General features: G+C 41.9%; 1 protein-coding gene across 2 annotated transcripts; it reads right to left on the reverse strand.

Moving 5' to 3' along the window:
- Window positions 1–105: 105 nt before the first annotated feature.
- LOC308310761 (transcription factor Spi-C-like) lies at window positions 106–7735 on the reverse strand. 2 transcript variants are annotated; one of them, XM_080757172.1, is made up of 6 exons: window positions 7669–7735; window positions 5622–5721; window positions 3800–3927; window positions 2646–2748; window positions 2113–2267; window positions 106–530 (listed from the first exon to the last, which is right to left on the reverse strand). In XM_080757172.1, exons 1-6 carry the CDS (start codon window positions 7705–7707, stop codon window positions 177–179), a joined length of 879 nt encoding a protein of 292 aa, XP_080613298.1. In that variant the 5' UTR covers window positions 7708–7735; the 3' UTR covers window positions 106–176. The 2 variants fall into 2 exon arrangements, with proteins under 2 accessions (XP_080613298.1, XP_080613297.1); XM_080757171.1 differs by having other exon boundaries at window positions 2646–2751.
- Between the last annotated feature and the right edge of the window lie 15503 nt (window positions 7736–23238).

Consider the following 23238-nt stretch of genomic DNA (forward strand, 5'->3'; position numbering starts at 1 on the left):
GCCTTTTAGTGTCGAATTCTCCTTTAAGTTTTTTCAGCGGATGAGCGATGGTTCTTTTTCTATTTTTGTCTGAACAGCCAACGCTATAAACATGGAACGAACATGGAAATTCAGAATTCATAAAAAAGTCTGTGTTTTTTTTGTGTTTATCCACAGAAACCCGGGCTGTGTAGAGTTCACATGGTGGCGGCGTGGTGTGAGGTGAGGCAGGCGTCCAGGTCGTACGAGTCCTCCTGGAGGGAGTAATGTCCGTACCAGCCGTGCGGCGGCACGGCGCTGTAGTAGCCGGGTTCTGGCGGGCCGTGGTGGCCCGGCTGCGGGCCGTGGTGGCCCGGCTGCGGGCCGTGGTGGACCTGCTCCTCCTGTCGCCGTCCGCCGCAGGGCGCCCGCCCGGCGCTGCCCAGACGCTGCAGGATGGCGGGGTTGAAGCGGTACGTCAGCTTCCGCCGCACCTTCACGATCTCCCCCGTGCGGCTGTAGTTGCGCAGCGCCCGCGCCATCTTCTGGTAGGTCATGGTCTTGCGGTTCCCCTTCGGAATCGGAATAAGAATCGGAATCAATCAGCTGAATTGAATCAGAATCAATCAGCTGAATCAGAATCAATCAGCTGAATTGAATCAGAATCAGAATCAATCAGCTGAATTGAATCAGAATCAGAATCAATCAGCTGAATTGAATCAGAATCAGAATCAATCAGCTGAATTGAATCAGAATCAGAATCAATCAGCTGAATTGAATCAGAATCGGAAACAATCAGCTGAATTGAATCAGAATCAATCAGCTGAATCAGAATCAGAATCAATCAGCTGAATTGAATCAGAATCAGAATCAATCAGCTGAATTGAATCAGAATCAGAATCAATCAGCTGAATTGAATCAGAATCAGAATCAATCAGCTGAATTGTCACATCATCACAGGTTTATAGGTGCAAAGAAGTGGGTTAAGTTATTGATTGTAATTATTTATTTTGTGCGTGCTCCAACAAAAATATTTTCAGAAAACCTAGGTCAGTATTTATAGAACGCGTTTTTAGAATCGGCCTCAGTCCTAAATGGGTTAAGACCAATTCTACAAATGTCTTCTAAATCCTTTTCTGAAAAAAACACTTCTCACCTAATACTTCGGTAGACTCGAATGCGTATGGGCGGGGATTTTGGGATTCTTGCATATTTAATTGCCTGCGGTTTGTCTTCACACTGTCATTCGCAGCAATTGGAAACGCAGCAACCTTTATCAATGTGTTCCATTCATAAACTAGCCTACACAGTGAAATCTATGGTGATAAAATTACACTAACCCTAACCCCCCCCCCCTCTCTCTCTCTTTCTCTCTCTTTCTACGCACTGTTCTTTTGGCACAGCGCTGCATGAGCGCACTGATATAACTCCCCAGTCCCCACACAGTGACAGCATTCCATGTTTACGGCACGCACAGACAGACAGAGAGAATATTCTGTAGGCTATAATAGGCTACACTGCAGTGTTTTTATGTGTTTTCTTAAGCAATTGATTAATGTACACGTCCACATTTTGATCAGGGCTTCAGTCTCCTCATTCGACCACGTCTATCCACGGTAACGGGACATCTTTGTGCTGCGTAAAATATGCCTTCTCCGTCTCCAACTGTGTTCAGCTCCTCACCCGCCACATTGTTTGCTTCATTTCCTTTATTTACTGCGGATTGCATTCACACCTGCACCGAATCGTAGTCAAGTGCGATTGGAAGCGAAGCGAAACCCCCGTTTTTGGGCGGAGTAAAATGCGGTTCTTTGCTGCGCATTAGGATTCGAATGAGCCTTCACACCTGCCAAACGAAGCGCACTTTCTGACAATGCGCAGCAGGATTCGTTTTAATCGCAGCAAAGCTCTCTGGTGAGAATGTGACCTTACTTACTTGAGTAAATGTATACTTTATCGTTATACTTTCCACCACTTGGTAAACGGAGCAAAGGGGCCCAAAGGGGCCCAGTAAACCTTGCGCTGGCCCAAAGGGGCCCAGTAAGGGGCCCAGTGTACCTTGCGCTGGCCCAAAGGGGCCCAGTAAGGGGCCCAGTGTACCTTGCGCTGGCCCAAAGGGGCCCAGTAAGGGGCCCAGTAAGGGGCCCAGTGTACCTTGCGCTGGCCCCAGGACTCGGCCAGCTTCTCCTTGTTCTTGGAGATGAAGTGGAAGGTTCCGCTGCTGCTGTCGGTCCACTGGATGGAGTCTCCCATGTTGGGGTCGCTGAGAGCTTCATGGAGGTACTCGTAGAGACGGAGCTTCTTACGGCCTATTAAGGAGATAGATTTGTTAGATTCTTTAGGTTCATATCGCGTCAAAAAAATCACACCGGTGTGAAGTGAGCGGCGCTCTTATCATCATATCATCTCATTCCGGGCCAATCAGAATTTGTGTCCTGTTTTCCACAAACACTCAAAGTTGTCCATTCGGTGTCGCTGTGGCATTTAATGTTTGTGTTGAGGACAAAATGTGGGTTATGTTGCTACATCGTTGAATAGCAACAACTAACGAGTCAGAGGACGGTAGCTCCCAGGTTGAAACAAACAACCTATAGGTTGTTTGCAACAGGTCTAAATGATGGTAGGATTAAGCGACATGGAGACATTGGACTAAAACGTATGAATGGCTTTACAGTAAATATGAATACCTTTGCCGTTTCTGATGGGCGGTAGGATGGAGTAGAACTGTGGCGACTCTGAGGTAGAGGGATGCCCAAAGGACTCGTCTGGAATGCCCTGAGGCCAGGCCTGCTGCTGGGACCGTAAGATGTAGGTAAGGACAGACACACTTACAGTAAGATATAGGTAAGGACAGGAACACTTACAGTAAGATATTGCATGCACGCACACACACACACACACACACACACACACACACACACACACACACACACACACACACACACACACACACACACACACATACATTGCATGCGTGTGCTCTCGATTTGCTAATTTCTTCTTCTTTTTGTCAACGTAAACATATACCACTTACAGCGCCTATATAATAATAATAATAGTTGGGAAAACAACTTGGTATTCCAGTCACCTTTCATCATCAGGGAACCCTAAATGAATTGTGCAGTAAAATGTTAAAAAATATATCTATTCCAATTATTAGGTTAAAGTGGGTTTTAAACCGAATTTGAGGCGAACTCAACTAAAGCATCCGCGGGAAAGCATCCGTGTCATTTTAGATTGTAGCGATTTGGCTGTTCAAAAAGATCAGATATACAAGCTTCACGTCGTGCCACGCTGCGAGCTTGTAGATCTAATGTATTTATTTTAATATTTTTGAGAACTACTGATTTAGAGGGAATGTGTAGAATCTGCCTCCTCATTCCTCGACTAAAACTAAGACGGAAAATGTCCGTCGACTGCCTTTTTCCACTGACGAAAACTAAATGAAAACTAAGCTATGGTGACTAAAACTAAGACTAAATGTACTGACAATATTGTCAACAAATAAAAACTAGACTAAAATGTTAGGAAGGGACTAGTGGACAAGAGATCCAGTATAAGTCATTTTACACTTGGTTGCATGCTGAAAATAGCCAATCTACCGATTGTAGATCGGCTAAAAAACAGCAAGCGTAAAAACAATCATTACGACGGCATCAAGGACCGCCAAAAAAAACAAACATTTTAGTCGACCAAATCAACTGTAGATTTAAGTCGACTAAAATCTTATGATAATTAGTCCACACTAAAACATTCCAGGTGACTGAAACTAAATGAAAACTATTGAAAGAGAACTATTATGACTAAGACTGACTAAAAATCTAAATGGTGCACTCACGACGACGGCGGCATCTGTCCATTGGTAGACGGGGGGGTGAGCGGCCGCGTCCGAGGGGTGTGTGAGCAGACAGCAGGAGATCTGACACAGAGCAGGCTGTTGGACGCCCAGTGGCTCCAAGTATCGGTAGTCTAGAGGGGGTGCATACTTAGTTTAGACTAGTCATTGGTTAGACATGGGTTAAGGTTAGGTTTAGGTGTGCTGCCCCGTGGGAGGTGAGGGTTTGATATAGGTTGTAGTTGTATAGGACTAATGACTGGTCTAACCAATGACTAGTCTAAACCAAAAACTGTCTAAACTAAAGTACTGCACCCGTCTAGAGAGACCAAACACAGGAGATCTGACACAGAGCAGGCTGTTGGACGCCCAGTGGCTTGTAGTAGTCTAGAGAGCAAACACACCTGTGTTGATTTCGTCGACTAAAACTATAACCTTTTTTCACTGAATGTAAACTAAATGAAGGTACTGGTGCACGCGGGACAAGAGATCCAGTATCAAGTCATTTTACAATTTGTCGCATGCTGAAAACTAAAACACATTCATGTCGACTAAATCAACTGTATAGATGTAGTCGACTAAAATCTTATGACATTTATAGTCGACTGAAACTAGGCTAACACTAAAACATTCCGGGTGACAAAAATGTGACTAAAACTAAGTGAAACCTATATTCAAGAGACTAAAAACTAAAATTAAAAATTTGCTGCCAAAATCAAGACTGAAATCCACCCAATCCCAGTGGTGGTTAAAGCACTCCAAAGTAGCAATACTGGTTCGAGTCAGAATCCGGTATTTACGTATAATATAATACTTGAAACAAAAGGTACTCATTATGCAGAATGTCCCATTTCATGGTGTAATAATTTAAACTATAGCCTGCCCTACACTTTGTTTTTTCAAAGAGCCATGATATAAAGGGATAAAGTGGTTAATGCATGTTTTGTAATAATAATAATCATACACATTTATCTACAAAGTATCTAGTAACTAAAGTGAAAATAATTTAATTAATTTGAAATAATTGTAGTGGAGCAGAAGTAAAAGTATACTGCAAATTGAAAATAAAAATGTACAGTTATTTAAATGTCCAGAATATTTACACATTCAGCAATACTGTTATGGTGACTAAACAGATCACCACAATATCTAATTGTTTTTTAGACATTGGTCTTTAGTTTGTCTTGGTTCCTTATCTGTAACTGTTATATTTAATTTTACACATACTCATTAACAATGCAAATGATTTTTAACTACTCGGTGTAATTTCGAGTATAAATAAATCCTGAGTGAAAATTCTTCAAATCAGTCAATTTGTATTTTTTTTAGAGCACATTTAATGCAAAATGCATCTCAAGGTCTTTAACCCATTTTGGGGCATCATGTTATGCTTTAGCTATTGAAAAATAGCAGATCTACAAGCTCTATCTACAACAGATCTACAACCCTATAACCATATACAGTGTGTGAGACCCTAACCCTACGGTGTGAGACCCTAACCCTACGGTGTGAGACCCTAACCCTACGGTGTGAGACCCTAACCCTACGGTGTGAGACCCTAACCCTACGGTGTGAGACCCTAACCCTACGGTGTGAGACCCTAACCCTACGGTGTGAGACCCTAACCCTACGGTGTGAGACCCTAACCCTACGGTGTGAGACCCTAACCCTACGGTGTGAGACCCTAACCCTACGGTGTGAGACCCTAACCCTACGGTGTGAGACCCTAACCCTACGGTGTGAGACCCTAACCCTACGGTGTGAGACCCTAACCCTACGGTGTGAGACCCTAACCCTACGGTGTGAGACCCTAACCCTAGAGAGGTACCTGTTGTTTCGTATTCGTAACAGACTCTGTTATCCGAGTGTTGCTGAATCACATCGATGGCGTCCTCAAAATGCTGGTTGATGTCGTTGTCCTGTGAACCCTGTTACAGAAGCCTCAGTATTAATTAACCCATTAATAATCTAAATGCTGGTCGTTGTCCTGTGAACCCTGTTACAGAAGCCTCAGTATTAATTAACCCATTAATAATCTAAATGCTGGTCGTTGTCCTGTGAACCCTGTTACAGAAGCCTCAGTATTAATTAACCCATTAATAATCTAAATGCTGGTCGTTGTCCTGTGAACCCTGTTACAGAAGCCTCAGTATTAATTAACCCATTAATAATCTAAATGCTGGTCGTTGTCCTGTGAACCCTGTTACAGAAGCCTCTGTATTAATTAACCCATTAATAATCTAAATGCTGGTCGTTGTCCTGTGAACCCTGTTACAGAAGCCTCTGTATTAATTAACCCATTAATAATCAAAATGCTGGTCGTTGTCCTGTGAACCCTGTTACAGAAGCCTCAGTATTAATTAACCCATTAATAATCAAAATGCTGGTTGATGTCGTTGTCCTGTGAACCCTGTTACAGAAGCCTCAGTATTAATTAACCCATTAATAATCTAAATGCTGGTCGTTGTCCTGTGAACCCTGTTACAGAAGCCTCTGTATTAATTAACCCATTAATAATCAAAATGCTGGTCGTTGTCCTGTGAACCCTGTTACAGAAGCCTCTGTATTAATTAACCCATTAATAATCAAAATGCTGGTTGATGTCGTTGTCCTGTGAACCCTGTTACAGAAGCCTCAGTATTAATTAACCCATTAATAATCAAAATGCTGGTTGATGTCGTTGTCCTGTGAACCCTGTTACAGAAGCCTCAGTATTAATTAACCCATTAAGGCCTGAGGCTCATTCTGAAACAGTTTCTTAAAAACATACAGTATATAAATCGGTATATACTTGTAGATGTGAGTCACCGGAAATAGGAAACCTAACCTACTGTAACTACATAATCTGTTTAAACCTAACCTACTGTAACTACATAATCTGTTTAAACCTAACCTACTGTAACTACATAATCTGTTTAAACCTAACCTACTGTAACTACATAATCTGTTTAAACCTAACCTACTGTAACTACATAATCTGTTTAAACCTAACCTACTGTAACTACATAATCTGATTAAACCTAACCTACTGTAACTACATAATCTGCTTTCAATCGCGTTTTTTTCTTTTCTTCTTTTGATGAAAAAGTTAAATGAGGTGTAAGTGCTGGTTATTATAATGTATTTTTTGGTTTGTTTTGTTAAATAGATCTATGTTGTGATCATGTGTTCAGTGACAGGGGTCTCCCCATGATCGCTCCGGCTCTTTGATGAACAGAAAATGCACTTTTCATGAGGTCGGGATAACAATTTCATCCAATCAGGAGAGCAGCCTGCTACAGCGTACAGGATAAGGATGAGCTGACGCATTTGGAACTGGAACTATTATAAAGCTGATATTCTCTTGCCTGATTGGATGATATTGGCAACCCACCTGAAAATGCCTTTTTTTATCGATTATAATTAATTTTATATTTTCTAAAAAATGTAATTCACCAATGCACATTGTTGGCCATATGCATGGACCGCTAAAACAATGAAACAATGACGATAATAAAATGGAATCAAAAACAGTAAAGACAAAAACAAAATCGATATTTATATATAAATATACTGTAACGAAATATAAATACACTGTAACTCGTAAAATGCCTTTTCTTAAGAGCTGGAGATACAAGCCCTTGCTACTGAAAACAAATAAAAAATAATAATAAATAATAATAATTAATAATAATGACTACTAAAAATATAGAGCTTGAACCTTTTTGACAAAACAAAGAATAATTGAATAGAAAGATAATTAATTGACATCCGAAATGGATGGATGTGTGTGTTCAGATCGTATATATGTATATGTTATGTTATGTATATATATATGTGTTATGTTCAGATCGTGTATATATATATATATATATATATATATATTAGTGACTCACCAACTTATATGTTTGAGGGTTACCTTCCGTGGAAGCCATATTCTGCTTACATAAAGCTCCGTGATGGAGGTAGTGATGCCGCTGAGAACAACACCTATATGGTGCTCAGGTTCATATATATACACGCCTCCAAACCAAGGATGAACTGCTATACCTGCCATTATTGAAACGTAGCAGCTCTATACTTCTCTTTTTGGGGGGGGGGGGGGGGGGGAGGAGAACAGTAGACACTAGATAGAGATCTGACCATCAGCCACTCTCACATTGAGTGAGAGATGAGATCACAATCTGTCAACAACAAACACTCGTTTATTGTTGCCCAGAACTCAGTCCAGGAATATCATAGTTGAGTGGCTTCAGGATTTGCATACCCACAGGGAGAGGGGGGGGGTGTGGGGGGGGGTGATAGTTATCTAAAATACACATTTACAATAAAGTGTACATACTTTACAGTCACCGCACATTTGAATCTGCATGGCCCTATAGAGCTGTTTGTGTAGCGTGTGCGTGTTTGTGTGTGTGTTCATGTACACTACAGTATTGTAGCCTCGGCCGGGAGGCGAACCCGGGTTCCCCATTCCAATGGCACGTACGTTAACCAGTCGACTAAAGAGTCATGACACGATGGCCAAGTAGCAACGCAGCACCGTATAGCCTACAGTCGTCGTCCGTCCCCCCGCCCCCCCCCCCCCCGACTGGAAGCGCGTCCACGCGCGCCAGCCAGGAGCCAGGCTCCACTGACTGGGGGGGACCTCCGGCCCTGGGAGTGAGACTGTTTGGGCTGTCGACTACCCAGGTTAAGGTCTGTGCCGCCTGGGAACATACTTGTAGAGGTTACCCAAACACACCGGCCGCATCTATCCTTATAAAGAGAGTCTAATCTAAAGCCTGCATATTCGTCTAGCTGCGGCCGGCGCTACAGTATCCTTTTGTTTTGTTTGTAACGTATAGCGTAGCTACAGTACACTGTGAAGATTAAACACTACACCCACTAACTTTACAATGCTTTGTTGTGGCTATTTAATCATAGTCATTGCTTAATAATTATTATACAATGAATTAGATTGCGTTACACAATCATATATATATATATATATATAGAATTAAAAGAATAGCAGATTTACCAGATCTCAAAGCGTCGCCACCACACCACGTTGTGAGCTTGTAGACCTACAATGTTTTATATCACTGGTAGCTTATCGTCCTATCGGATCGGTCTCAAAATAACACTGATTATTTTCACAGATATTGATCAATGTGCGTCTATGACTCGTCATTGACGGTGTGACGCGTCGCGCTCCGACACGTTTTGAGTTTGTAGATCGGCTATTTTTGCTATATTCGAATTGAAATCTTGAATTTTTGCTATTTTTTTATTGGAATCCTGAAAATGTACATTTTTATGTAATTTCAAATGCCTTTAATTATACTTGTGTTGAAGCCATGAGCTACTAATTTAGACGGAGGTAATTAAAGCGGGTCATGTTTGCATGTTGTGGAATTGTAAACAGCTGAAACCAACATTATATCAGTATTCTGACATTAACCTGAGGGGCCACATTAAGTGAAGGTGGGGGGGCCGCATGTGGCCCCCGGGCCGCCAGTTGCCCACCCCTGCTATAAACTGTGGGTGGTGAAGAGACCGTGGCTTCAGGCAATGTTCAGGTCAAAAGTTCAATGGTTGTTTTTGTTTGCTGTTGGGAGGTGGAAACCTCATATTAATTTGCCGTTCGCTAAGTCCCACCCAAGCCCGTTCATAGCCAATAACCACGTCAGCGAAGGTTACCAAGTAAGGATCCTGGGCTGGTCAAGCTTTCAATGCTGGTCAAAATGGTTAAGCGGTGTCAATAGATATATTTGCTGTAGCATGTGTGGACCTTGTTATGAGCAAACTATGAATTATTTCGCTCTGTTGTGCCGCTTAATAGTAAATATTAGAAATAGGCTCTCATTTGACTTACATTGTAACGGGGAAACAGCTCTCAAAGTCACACTCTTAGCACATATAAGCGAACACAACAAAAGCTGATTCTGACAGGAATCAGGAAGACTTATTTAAGAATAAGAATAATCCACCTCGCTCCTCCTGCTATAGCGTGACTGAACGTCTCACCCGTCATTTCTGCCGCTTGTATCTGCGACCTTATTTTTTCCGGTCATAACCCACACTTCTTGACCATATAGGTGAGAGTATAGGAACACTTCTTCTTGACCATATAGGTGAGAGTATAGGAACACTTCTTCATGACCACAGGTGAGAGTATAGGAACACTTCTTCTTGACCACAGGTGAGAGTATAGGAACACTTCTTCATGACCACAGGTGAGAGTATAGGAACACTTCTTCTTGACCACAGGTGAGAGTATAGGAACACTTCTTCATGACCACAGGTGAGAGTATAGGAACACTTCTTCTTGACCACAGGTGAGAGTATAGGAACACTTCTTCTTGACCATATAGGTGAGAGTATAGGAACACTTCTTCTTGACCATATAGGTGAGAGTATAGGAACACTTCTTCTTGACCATATAGGTGAGAGTATAGGAACACTTCTTCTTGACCACAGGTGAGAGTATAGGAACACTTCTTCTTGACCATATAGGTGAGAGTATAGGAACACTTCTTCTTGACCATATAGGTGAGAGTATAGGAACACTTCTTCTTGACCATATAGGTGAGAGTATAGGAACACTTCTTCTTGACCACAGGTGAGAGTATAGGAACACTTCTTCTTGACCATATAGGTGAGAGTATAGGAACACTTCTTCTTGACCATATAGGTGAGAGTATAGGAACACTTCTTCTTGACCACAGGTGAGAGTATAGGAACACTTCTTCATGACCACAGGTGAGAGTATAGGAACACTTCTTCTTGACCACAGGTGAGAGTATAGGAACACTTCTTCTTGACCATAGGTGAGAGTATAGGAACACTTCTTCTTGACCATAGGTGAGAGTATAGGAACACTTCTTCATGACCACAGGTGAGAGTATAGGAACACTTCTTCTTGACCACAGGTGAGAGTATAGGAACACTTCTTCTTGACCATAGGTGAGAGTATAGGAACACTTCTTCTTGACCACAGGTGAGAGTATAGGAACACTTCTTCTTGACCACAGGTGAGAGTATAGGAACACTTCTTCTTGACCACAGGTGAGAGTATAGGAACACTTCTTCTTGACCACAGGTGAGAGTATAGGAACACTTCTTCTTGACCATAGGTGAGAGTATAGGAACACTTCTTCATGACCACAGGTGAGAGTATAGGAACACTTCTTCTTGACCACAGGTGAGAGTATAGGAACACTTCTTCTTGACCACAGGTGAGAGTATAGGAACACTTCTTCTTGACCACAGGTGAGAGTATAGGAACACTTCTTCTTGACCACAGGTGAGAGTATAGGAACACTTCTTCTTGACCACAGGTGAGAGTATAGGAACACTTCTTCTTGACCACAGGTGAGAGTATAGGAACACTTCTTCTTGACCACAGGTGAGAGTATAGGAACACTTCTTCTTGACCACAGGTGAGAGTATAGGAACACTTCTTCTTGACCATATAGGTGAGAGTATAGGAACACTTCTTCATGACCACAGGTGAGAGTATAGGAACACTTCTTCTTGACCACAGGTGAGAGTATAGGAACACTTCTTCTTGACCACAGGTGAGAGTATAGGAACACTTCTTCTTGACCATAGGTGAGAGTATAGGAACACTTCTTCTTGACCACAGGTGAGAGTATAGGAACACTTCTTCATGACCATATAGGTGAGAGTATAGGAACACTTCTTCTTGACCATATAGGTGAGAGTATAGGAACACTTCTTCTTGACCACAGGTGAGAGTATAGGAACACTTCTTCTTGACCATATAGGTGAGAGTATAGGAACACTTCTTCTTGACCATATAGGTGAGAGTATAGGAACACTTCTTCTTGACCATATAGGTGAGAGTATAGGAACACTTCTTCTTGACCATATAGGTGAGAGTATAGGAACACTTCTTCATGACCATATAGGTGAGAGTATAGGAACACTTCTTCTTGACCATATAGGTGAGAGTATAGGAACACTTCTTCATGACCACAGGTGAGAGTATAGGAACACTTCTTCTTGACCATATAGGTGAGAGTATAGGAACACTTCTTCATGACCACAGGTGAGAGTATAGGAACACTTCTTCTTGACCATATAGGTGAGAGTATAGGAACACTTCTTCATGACCACAGGTGAGAGTATAGGAACACTTCTTCTTGACCATAGGTGAGAGTATAGGAACACTTCTTCTTGACCACAGGTGAGAGTATAGGAACACTTCTTCTTGACCATATAGGTGAGAGTATAGGAACACTTCTTCTTGACCATATAGGTGAGAGTATAGGAACACTTCTTCATGACCACAGGTGAGAGTATAGGAACACTTCTTCTTGACCATATAGGTGAGAGTATAGGAACACTTCTTCATGACCATATAGGTGAGAGTATAGGAACACTTCTTCTTGACCATATAGGTGAGAGTATAGGAACACTTCTTCATGACCATAGGTGAGAGTATAGGAACACTTCTTCTTGACCACAGGTGAGAGTATAGGAACACTTCTTCTTGACCATATAGGTGAGAGTATAGGAACACTTCTTCATGACCATATAGGTGAGAGTATAGGAACACTTCTTCTTGACCATATAGGTGAGAGTATAGGAACACTTCTTCATGACCACAGGTGAGAGTATAGGAACACTTCTTCTTGACCATATAGGTGAGAGTATAGGAACACTTCTTCATGACCACAGGTGAGAGTATAGGAACACTTCTTCTTGACCATATAGGTGAGAGTATAGGAACACTTCTTCATGACCACAGGTGAGAGTATAGGAACACTTCTTCTTGACCATAGGTGAGAGTATAGGAACACTTCTTCTTGACCACAGGTGAGAGTATAGGAACACTTCTTCATGACCACAGGTGAGAGTATAGGAACACTTCTTCATGACCATATAGGTGAGAGTATAGGAACACTTCTTCTTGACCACAGGTGAGAGTATAGGAACACTTCTTCTTGACCACAGGTGAGAGTATAGGAACACTTCTTCTTGACCACAGGTGAGAGTATAGGAACACTTCTTCATGACCACAGGTGAGAGTATAGGAACACTTCTTCTTGACCACAGGTGAGAGTATAGGAACACTTCTTCTTGACCACAGGTGAGAGTATAGGAACACTTCTTCATGACCACAGGTGAGAGTATAGGAACACTTCTTCATGACCATATAGGTGAGAGTATAGGAACACTTCTTCTTGACCATATAGGTGAGAGTATAGGAACACTTCTTCTTGACCATATAGGTGAGAGTATAGGAACAAAGATGGCTCCGTAGACGGGAGAGCTTTGCCTTCTGGCTCAGCTCTTTTCGTCACAACAGGGCTCTGTTGTCAACGGTCAAAATGCCAGCAAGGTTTACGCTGGAAACTCGGTTCAAATCCGGGGTAGAACAGAACAGTTACATCGAGGCCTTGTTGTGCAGCTCTGAATTGAAATGTAGACGTTAAAACTGTCAAATAACCATTAGAAACAATAATGGTGAAAAGAGCAGAGCTTAGGACGTTTGCAGAGATTCATATTGTACTTTTGTTTTTATACAGTACAGTACAGTACATGAACAACTAAGTACATATACTCAAGTATTTTTTACTTTCTTCAGTATTGACAATTTTTTGTATTATTTCAAAACGTTAGTTACTACACTTACTTTGTAGATTTTGATTATTAAAAAACATGCATCAACCACTTCAGCCCTATATATATTGTTCGGCCATTTTGAACATCATCAGATCTACAAGCTCACAAAGCTTGCAGATCAGCTGACATCATGTGACATCCTGCACAATGAGTACAGTACTTGATGCGGACACTTATACGTATACTATTACTCTATAGTACATTTTTAATACGGTACTCCTGTAACAGAGTACAGTATATGTATCTACATGGTAGTATTGATTGCGAATGCAGTGAGCACTTACTATGAGACCTAGCAGATCATGTCTGTGTGTCTGTCTGTCTGTCCCGCTATCCAAATATGGAGTGTGTTGCATCAGCAATCACTCAGCTCCATATATGGGCACAAAAGGGGCCAGGTCCACTCAGCTCCATATATGGGCACAAAAGGGGCCAGTGATTTGTTTGTTGTGGACCTGGCCCCTTTTGTGCCCATATATGGAGCTGAGTGCGTTTGCTTCCCGCGTTTGCGCGTCTTACTCGTAGTTTTACCTAAGTAAGGTGTGTGAGCCTATCACATCACTGCTGCTAATGGGGTGACGCTGTGTTCTCACACAACCTTGACTCGGCTGCTCAACTCTGGTAGAGGTGACTGACAACCCAACATGGCTGTTAAACTCCACAGCAGCATTCCAGCATGCCGTGCTCTTCCAAGGTCAAAGGTCAAAGGTCAGCAGCATGGCGTGCTCTTCCAAGGTCATTTTATTTATTTGTGGTAACATTTAATTGTCAAGGTCCTGTAAGGTCCATAATGAGTTTGCCGTGAAACCATAATTATTTTTTTTCTTTACTCTGATGTTGGACTCATGCAGGATGCCAAATGCAACCCAAACGGACCCTTATTTGGGCACGTCCAGAGATAGAAATGAATAAATAAAAGAGTAGCCTATACTGACACGTGCATTTTAAGTAGCCTATAATTGCAGTACTGCAATTTAGCACTGCAATTTATTGCATAAACATTCAGAGCACAATTGAATGGCGCGATCTATTTGAAATGTGTGAATCAAATCATTTCATATTTTACGCCAATTCAACCAGGTATTGGTGGACTTAATATTCCTCCCTAAAATGATACGCCCGTGAAACTGACTGAAAATGACCCCAAGACTCAGATACAGTATATCTCAGATACAGTATATCTATTAGATCATACTCAGTAAAAGGCCCAACTCTGAGAGTTGGTGTTTTAACTAAGCATTATGTTATACTTTAGCTATTGAAAAATAGCAGATCTACAAGCTCGTAGCGCGCCACCGAGTGGCGCGCTACGAGCTTCTAGGTCTGCTATTATTTTTAATCGTGAAAAATGTTTGGCGAATATATATTCTTTCAGAATATTTTTAACTCATATCTTTTCTTCTGGAACAACACATTTTCAGATTGGGGTCAGATGCCAAATAGTAAATACATATTGATTTTGGGGGTCCTTGACATACAGAAACCGGTTTTTCAGAAAAGAGCTCAGGTCTAAATGTTTAATGTGTATTTTATATTGATCCTCTATGGACAGACCTGTCATGAACACACGAGGGTTTTTGACAGATGAGCTCATAAACGTTAATGGTTAATAACGGCACGCAGTGTCTGTGTGACAACAACGCCGACTCCCTCTTCAAATAAACGCTGGTGCTTTTTTGAGAAGTTGCATTTATCAGTTTTAAATATCAACGGACTGGTTCCAGAAGTTCCCCTTTCAGGCCTGGTTAAGACATCGGTCATGGTTGAACACAGAGATACAATCATTTTTGGAAACAATGACACTATATCGGAGGCACTGATATACTGTATGCTGCGTGCAGGGCTGAAAAAGAGTTATTGCCAGACAGGAATGTGATTGGTAAGATTATTGTTATTGTAGTCAAATAAATAAAGTAGAAAAAGTGCCCCTCGGGGCACAGGTCTTCACCCAGGCAGGTCAGCTTGTGGCCTCCTGGTGGCGCTATAATAGGACAGGTCTCCACCAGGGCAGGTCAGGTTGTGGCCTCCTGGTGGCGCTATAATAGGACAGGTCTCCACCAGGGCAGGTCAGGTTGTGGCCTCCTGGTGGCGCTATAATAGGACAGGTCTCCATATGGGCAGGTCAGGTTGTGGCCTCCTGGTGGCGCTATAATAGGACAGGTCTCCACCAGGGCAGGTCAGGTTGTGGAAGTTACATACTGTAGCAGCTTTAAAAGAAAAATGGTAGTGTGTGTGTGTGTGTGTGTGTGTGTGTGTGTGTGTGTGTGTGTGTGTGTGTGTGTGTGTGTGTGTGTGTGTGTGTGTGTGTGTGTGTGTGTGTGTGTGTGTGTGTGCGTGCGCCTGCTTGCATGTGTGCGTGCGCGTGCGTGCGTGTGCCTGCTTGCATGTGTGTGTGTGCGTGCGTGTGTGCCTGCTTGCATGTGTGCGTGCGTGTGTGTGCCTGCTTGCATGTGTGTGTGTGCGTGTTTACTTTGCGTGCGTGTTTCCTGTTAGGTGCAGTCTGCTGATAAAGACGTAGAACCGCAGACCATGGTCTATCCATCCATCTTTCCCTGCTTCCATTCAGGGTCAAAACCATAAATTAACAACCGCAAACTAATCCCTCACACCTCCGAACCCTCTGGGATAAACACTCTAGAGTTACACATCATTTATATACATTTGTCATGTGAACCTCTCTTGAAGCATGACAGAAGTGACAGATTTCCAACTGAAGTAATGGTTGACTTATTGTTTTAGTGTGCAGTAGAATCCTCTGTGTCCGGTGTTTTAACCGGATTTAACCTGAAGCCCATTCTACAAATTCCTTCTAAATCAGGAGTTCTCAGACCTTTTTATGTCGAGGACCCCCAAAATGATATGTATTTATGGCTCCCGTCTGATAATCCTTTGGACCAGGGACTCCCAGAAGAGTGTTGTACCAGGGACTCCCAGAAGAGTGTTCAAAATGATATGTATTTATGGCTCCCGTCTGATAATCCTTTGTACCAGGGACTCCCAGAAGAGTGTTGTACCAGGGACTCCCAGAAGAGTGTTCAAAATGTACCAGGGTATGTTGCAAAATGCAATTATTCTACATTTTTCAAACACTTTCAGGATTAAAAAATAAAACTTTTATTTGTAAGTATTTAGAGGGTTCTGTTATGACTTCTCCTCTGCATGCTGTAGTGTTTAGATGGTTCTGTTATGACTTCTCCTCTGCATGCTGTAGTCAGTGTTTAGATGGTTCTGTTATGACTTCTCCTCTGCATGCTGTAGTGTTTAGATGGTTCTGTTATTACTGCATGCTGTAGTGTTTAGATGGTTCTGTTATGACTGCATGCTGTAGTGTTTAAATGGTTCTGTTATGACTTCTCCTCTGCATGCTGTAGTGTTTAGATGGTTCTGTTATTACTGCATGCTGTAGTGTTTAGATGGTTCTGTTATGACTGCATGCTGTAGTGTTTAGATGGTTCTGTTATGACTTCTCCTCTGCATGCTGTAGTGTTTAGATGGTTCTGTTATGACTTATCCTCTGCATGCTGTAGTGTTTAGATGGTTCTGTTATGACTTCTCCTCTGCATGCTGTAGTGTTTAGATGGTTCTGTTATGACTTCTCCTCTGCATGCTGTAGTGTTTAGATGGTTCTGTTATGACTTCTCCTCTGCATGCTGTAGTGTTTAGATGGTTCTGTTATGACTTATCCTCTGCATGCTGTAGTGTTTAGATGGTTCTGTTATGACTTCTCCTCTGCATGCTGTAGTGTTTAGATGGTTCTGTTATTGTAGTGTTTAGATGGTTCTGTTATTGTAGTATTTAGATGGATAACTTCCACTTACTCGCATGGATCATGTATGTATTTATTTATTATTTATATTTATTTTATGTATTTAGAATAATTCAGACGGTGACGCTTTAGAATGAGGATGGCCCCTAGGGTAGATACCCTCACAAAAACATGCTGTAATCCTGGTCTCTAAAACTACCTCCCCCTGGCCAGCCGGGGCGCCTGATGGAGGGGAAAGGAACTGGTCGGAATAACGTGTTCCTTCCACGCGCTACGTCCGGCCGGGGAAATTCCCCTCTGTCAGGTGAAAAGAAGCAGCTTGGACTCCTCATGCTTAGAAGGAGGCATGAGGTCAGTCCGCTGCCCCCCCCCCCCCCCCCCAGGTTGGCAGAGGAAGTGTAGCGCCCAGGATTACTTTAGATAATTGGCACTGGGTGAAAAAACTGGGTTGCAAAATCGTGGGATAGAAATTTAGCGAAATAAATGACCAAAACATTCATAATTATAAACATGCATAGTATTTATAATGATAAATGCATCAAATATGTATTTATGAGTATTATATGGTGATATTATTGGACTTGTTTTGGCTTGTTTTCCGAGGGAAGATTTGGCTTATTTCTGTCGCTGAGAGTTGGCTTGATTTAGGCTTGTTTTTGGAGGTGGGTTTGGCTTATTTCTCTCACAAGAGTTGGCAACACGGCAAGGAGATTGTTGTGCCTCTGGAGACATTTTTAAAGCACAGCTCAAGACCCACTTATACACTCTTGCTTTTAATTGATCTTTACATTTTTTGGTTATTCATTGCATTACTGCTCTTGTTTTTTTCAGACCTACTGTACTGTACAAGCTATGAGCATAACAGAATTATTAAAACATCAAAAGGGCTTAACCACTTAAGCCATTATTATGTTTTTAGCGAAACTATCCGATCCACAAGCTCGCAACGCGTCATGGTAGAGTATAATTATATGATGCTGTTTCGCCATTTCTGAGCATGTTGATTTAACTTTTATTTCATTCATTTATTTACCACGTTTATTCATGTATTCATGTTTGTGCCGATGGCATTTCATGTCATGAAAGGTGCTATACAAATAAAGTTGTATGTTATTATAGTTTTACTGTCGTGGGCAACAGGAAGAAGGATATGAGCTCCGACCATTTCCCCATCAGTGGATGAGTAGTGGAGAGGGCGGACGCCTTCAGATGCCTGCATGATGGGGGTGAAGGTGGAGAAAGACCTTCAGATGCCTGCATGATGGGGGTGAAGGTGGAGAAAGACCTTCAGATGCCTGCATGATGGGGGTGAAGGTGGAGAAAGACCTTCAGATGCCTGCATGATGGGGGTGAACGTGGAGAAAGACCTTCAGATGCCTGCATGATGGGGGTGAAGGTGGAGAAAGACCTTCAGATGCCTGCATGATGGGGGTGAAGGTGGAGAAAGACCTTCAGATGCCTGCATGATGGGGGTGAACGTGGAGAAAGACCTTCAGATGCCTGCATGATGGGGGTGAACGTGGAGAAAGACCTTCAGATGCCTGCATGATGGGGGTGAACGTGGAGAAAGACCTGGCCATGGGACAGACAGCCGTATAACGGCCAATAGGGCCCTGTATGGACTCAGGCGTCATGAAGCAATGAGACCCAATGACACCATCAGGGACCAGAGGCACAATACTGATAAGCTAGCTTCACAGCAGGTGTACCGACAGGAACACAGCGAGGCAATATGAGGAGGAGGGTCGTTCACACCGCCAAGGACGTCACTGGGGGAGCGAGGCTCGTAAACCAACCCCCCAACCCCACCCCCGGAAGGCTAGAGGTGTGAGCAGTTGAAGACCCCACCCCCACCCCCTCTAAAGTCCAAAGGGGTGTCGGAATACATACGAGATCCTATCAGCAGGCTGAGGAACAACAGACTGTTAAATGTAGTAAATGACAGAATGTGCACTAACTCTTATTGATTGAAATATTTATTAACAGTTTGCAGAATTACAGTAACATTTTAGGCACAAACTCAATACAAAGACTGTTGACTGTGAGTGGACGACCCAATCCCCAAAGCCTAACCCTATTCCTAAACTTAACCCCCTGTAAAACTATATGATAATGAACTTTATTTATATAGCACCTTTCAGAGCAAGGTTCCAAAGTGCTGTACAGTACAAGGTTAAAAAACACAAACAACATAATTATGGCAAATCATAATCAAGGGCAGTTTAAAAACTAGAAACATAAAAAAAAACAATAAGACAACATGGCAGCAGTTAAAAATGAGCAATCTCCTAAAGGGTAAAAAACATTCTGTGTAAAGGTGCACGTTTTCAAAAGTGACTTAAATACAGGCACAGATGGTGCTAGTCTTACATGCACCGGTAGATCATTTCATAGTCTGGGTGCCCGGGCGGCAAAGGCCCGACCACCTCTGTTGACTAGGTTCGTCCTAAACCTAACCTTATTCCTAACCTTAACCCCAGTAAAACTATATGCCTAAACCTAACCTTATTTCTAAACTTATTGTCTCCAACAGGCCGAAGGCATGGGAAGAATATGTTTTGCACTCTGTGTGTGTGTGTGTGTGTGTGTGTGTGTGTGTGTGTGTGTGTGTGTGTGTGTGTGTGTGGACGGCTAATCTCTGACACCGTTGGCTTGTTCTCAGTAAATACAAGAATACCGCTGTAGGCCTACTGTATATTATATATACAGTAGGCCTACTCTATATTATATACGCTGTTACATATTTATTGTTACACATTATTTGTTCTGATAATATAATAATATTATTATTAACAAATAATGTGTAACAATAAATGTGATTGATCTGTGATTTGGGCCAGAATTCCATAACTTCCTATACGTCTGTCTGTCTGTCTGTCTGTCTGTCCGTTCGTCCGTCTGTGGTATCTCCTGTCTCTGTACTGAAAAACTACCTCCCCCTGGCCAGCCGGGGCGCCTGATGGAGGGGAAAGGAACTGGTCGGAATAACGTGTCCCTTCCACTCGCTACGTCCGGCCGGGGAAATTCCCCCCTGTCAGGTGAAAAGAAGCAGCTTGGACTCCTCATGCATAGAAGGAGGCATGAGGTCAGTCCGCTGCCCCCCCCCCCCCCCCCCCCCCAGGTTGGAAGAGGAAGTGTAGCGCCCAGGATTACATTAGATAATTGGCACTGGGTGAAAAAAAGAAAACTGGGTTACAAAATCGTGGGATAAAGAATTTAGAAACGTTACACGTGCATACAACTGTACAGTGATCATCTCAGTTGAACACGCTACAGGAGAGCGTGTGTGCGTGCGTGCGTGTGTGTGTGTGTGTGTGTGTGTGTGTGTGTGTGTGTGTGTGTGTGTGTGTGTGTGTGAAGGTGTTTACTTACAGTACATGCCCTGTAGGACAGAGCGTGCACGACTATTTATCTTTTTAAACAAAGAAGCGCTTTAATTTCCTTCCTCTTCTCACGTCAATGGCTCAGTGTGTGCAGAGGCCGGTGGGAGGGGCTTCGTAGCCACAGCCATGGACTTCTACTTCTTTATTTACTGGCAGTCGGTGGAAATCAAGAAGTTTCAAAGCCACAGACACACATCGGCCTATCAGTCACAAAATGGTTGGTTGAAAAAAAAAGCCACAGAGTCATAAAAAAAATCTGTGGGATATATATTTTTGTCCGGAAATGATGGCATCGGATTCGGATCTGTACATTAAAACTTTCATTCAACAAATGGGACGGACTGAAAAACGTATATCAGTAGTGGTCCTGCAAGCATTATGCAGTATGCATCCCCCCCCAGGGAGCCCCGAAGCAAAAACTAGATTTTTTTGTAATGCTTTAAAAAAGAGAATGTATTCAAAGATTTGCTCAAATGTTCACGATTCACCAAAGGTGCAAGATCTACAAGCTTTGAAGCTTTGCAAAACAAAGTGATACGCTATGAGTTTGTTTATCTGCTATTTTTAATCGCCAACCAATGTGCTAAAATCTATAATGACAACGACGCTTTCCCAGTTTTAATGGGTTAAGTATATTATACGATTCTCCGAATTTGGCCTCAGGGGGGGATTTTAATTAATATATTTAAATAATACTGTCAGCTTAGAGTTTACATAAAGTCAACATCTATATTTCTTTCTGTTTTGTGTTATGGGTGATATTTTAAGCCTTTATTGACAGTTGTAGAAATGTGGAGAGATTATAAGCTACATGACATTTTGCACATAATTGATATTAACATGCCTAAACCTGACCTTATTAACCTAAACCTCAGTAACATTATGCCTATAACCTTAAACATATTAATATATTAACATGCCTAAACCTGACGTAAAACTATGTCTGGCTAAACCTAACCTTATTAACCTTAACCTCAGTAACACTATGCCTATAACCTTAAACATATTAATATATTAACATGCCTAAACCTAACCTTACTAACCTTAACCTCAGTAACACTATGCCTATAACCTTAAACATATTAATATATTAACATGCCTAAACCTGACGTAAAACTATGCCTGGCTAAACCTAACCTTATTGACCTAAACCTCAGTAACATTATGCCTATAACCTTAAACATATTAATATATTAACATGCCTAAACCTGACGTAAAACTATGCCTGGCTAAACCTAACCTTATTGACCTAAACCTCAGTAACACTATGCCTATAACCTTAAACATATTAATATATTAACATGCCTAAACCTGACGTAAAACTATGCCTGGCTAAACCTAACCTTATTGACCTAAACCTCAGTAACATTATGCCTATAACCTTAAACATATTAATATATTAACATGCCTAAACCTAACCTTATTGACCTAAACCTCAGTAATAACACTATGCCTATAACCTTAAACATATTAATATATTAACATGCCTAAACCTAACCTTATTGACCTAAACCTCAGTAATAACACTATGCCTATAACCTTAAACATATTAATATATTAACATGCCTAAACCTAACCTTATTGACCTAAACCTCAGTAATAACACTATGCCTATAACCTTAAACATATTAATATATTAACATGCCTAAACCTAACCTTATTGACCTAAACCTCAGTAATAACACTATGCCTATAACCTTAAACATATTAATATATTAACATGCCTAAACCTAACCTTATTAACCTAAACCTCAGTAACACTATGCCTATAACCTTAAACATATTAATATATTAACATGCCTAAACCTAACCTTACTAACCTTAACCTCAGTAACATTATGCCTATAACCTTAAACATATTAATATATTAACATGCCTAAACCTAACCTTACTAACCTTAACCTCAGTAACATTATGCCTATAACCTTAAACACAAGAATAAAATAACCTCTCGGGGTGATCGTGAGAAATGGGGGCGCGTGTGTTTTGTGGTGAGCCCGCTGCTCACTACAGGTATACGAGAAAGACGTTCTTTATTGAGAATTCTGACAACGTTTCGATTCATTTGATAACCCTAACCCCACATGACCTGATGAACCCTAACCCTAACCCCACATGACCTGATGAACCCTAACCCTAACCCCACATGACCTGATGAACCCTAACCCTAACCCCACATGACCTGATGAACCCTAACCCTAACCCCACATGACCTGATGAACCCTAACCCTAACCCCACATGACCTGATGAACCCTAACCCTAACCCCACATGACCTGATGAACCCTAACCCTAACCCCACATGACCTGATGAACCCTAACCCTAACCCCACATGACCTGATGAACCCTAACCCTAACCCCACATGACCTGATGAACCCTAACCCTAACCCCACATGACCTGATGAACCCTAACCCTAACCCCACATGACCTGATGAACCCTAACCCTAACCCCACATGACCTGATGAACCCTAACCCTAACCCCACACGACCTAATGAAGATCAAATGGAAATTTCTCCCTGGAAATAAAAACGTCTGTGTTTCCGAGGCTAGTCGAGCCTTGACCACTTTGGTGATCCACCAAACATATTATTATATATTGTTTCTATATTTTGTGACTATACTATATATTTGCAATGAAAAAGGAAGGGATGTCCGCACACTGATCTGCTTCCTGACG

Source organism: Protomyctophum bolini, assembly GCF_963924005.1.
Source record: "Protomyctophum bolini genome assembly, chromosome: 23".
Lineage (NCBI taxonomy): Eukaryota > Metazoa > Chordata > Actinopteri > Myctophiformes > Myctophidae > Protomyctophum > Protomyctophum bolini.

Excerpts from the sequence above, each read along its gene's own strand:
- LOC308310761 (XM_080757171.1), bottom strand. The coding sequence starts at position 7,707 with ATGGCTTCCACGGAAGGTAACCCTCAAACATATAAGTTG. Across the intron at positions 5,722-7,668 it reads ACCCTCAAACATATAAGTTG|GGTTCACAGGACAACGACAT; the intron begins GTGAGTCACTAA and ends CTTCTGTAACAG. Across the intron at positions 3,928-5,621 it reads TTACGAATACGAAACAACAG|ACTACCGATACTTGGAGCCA; the intron begins GTACCTCTCTAG and ends CACCCCCTCTAG.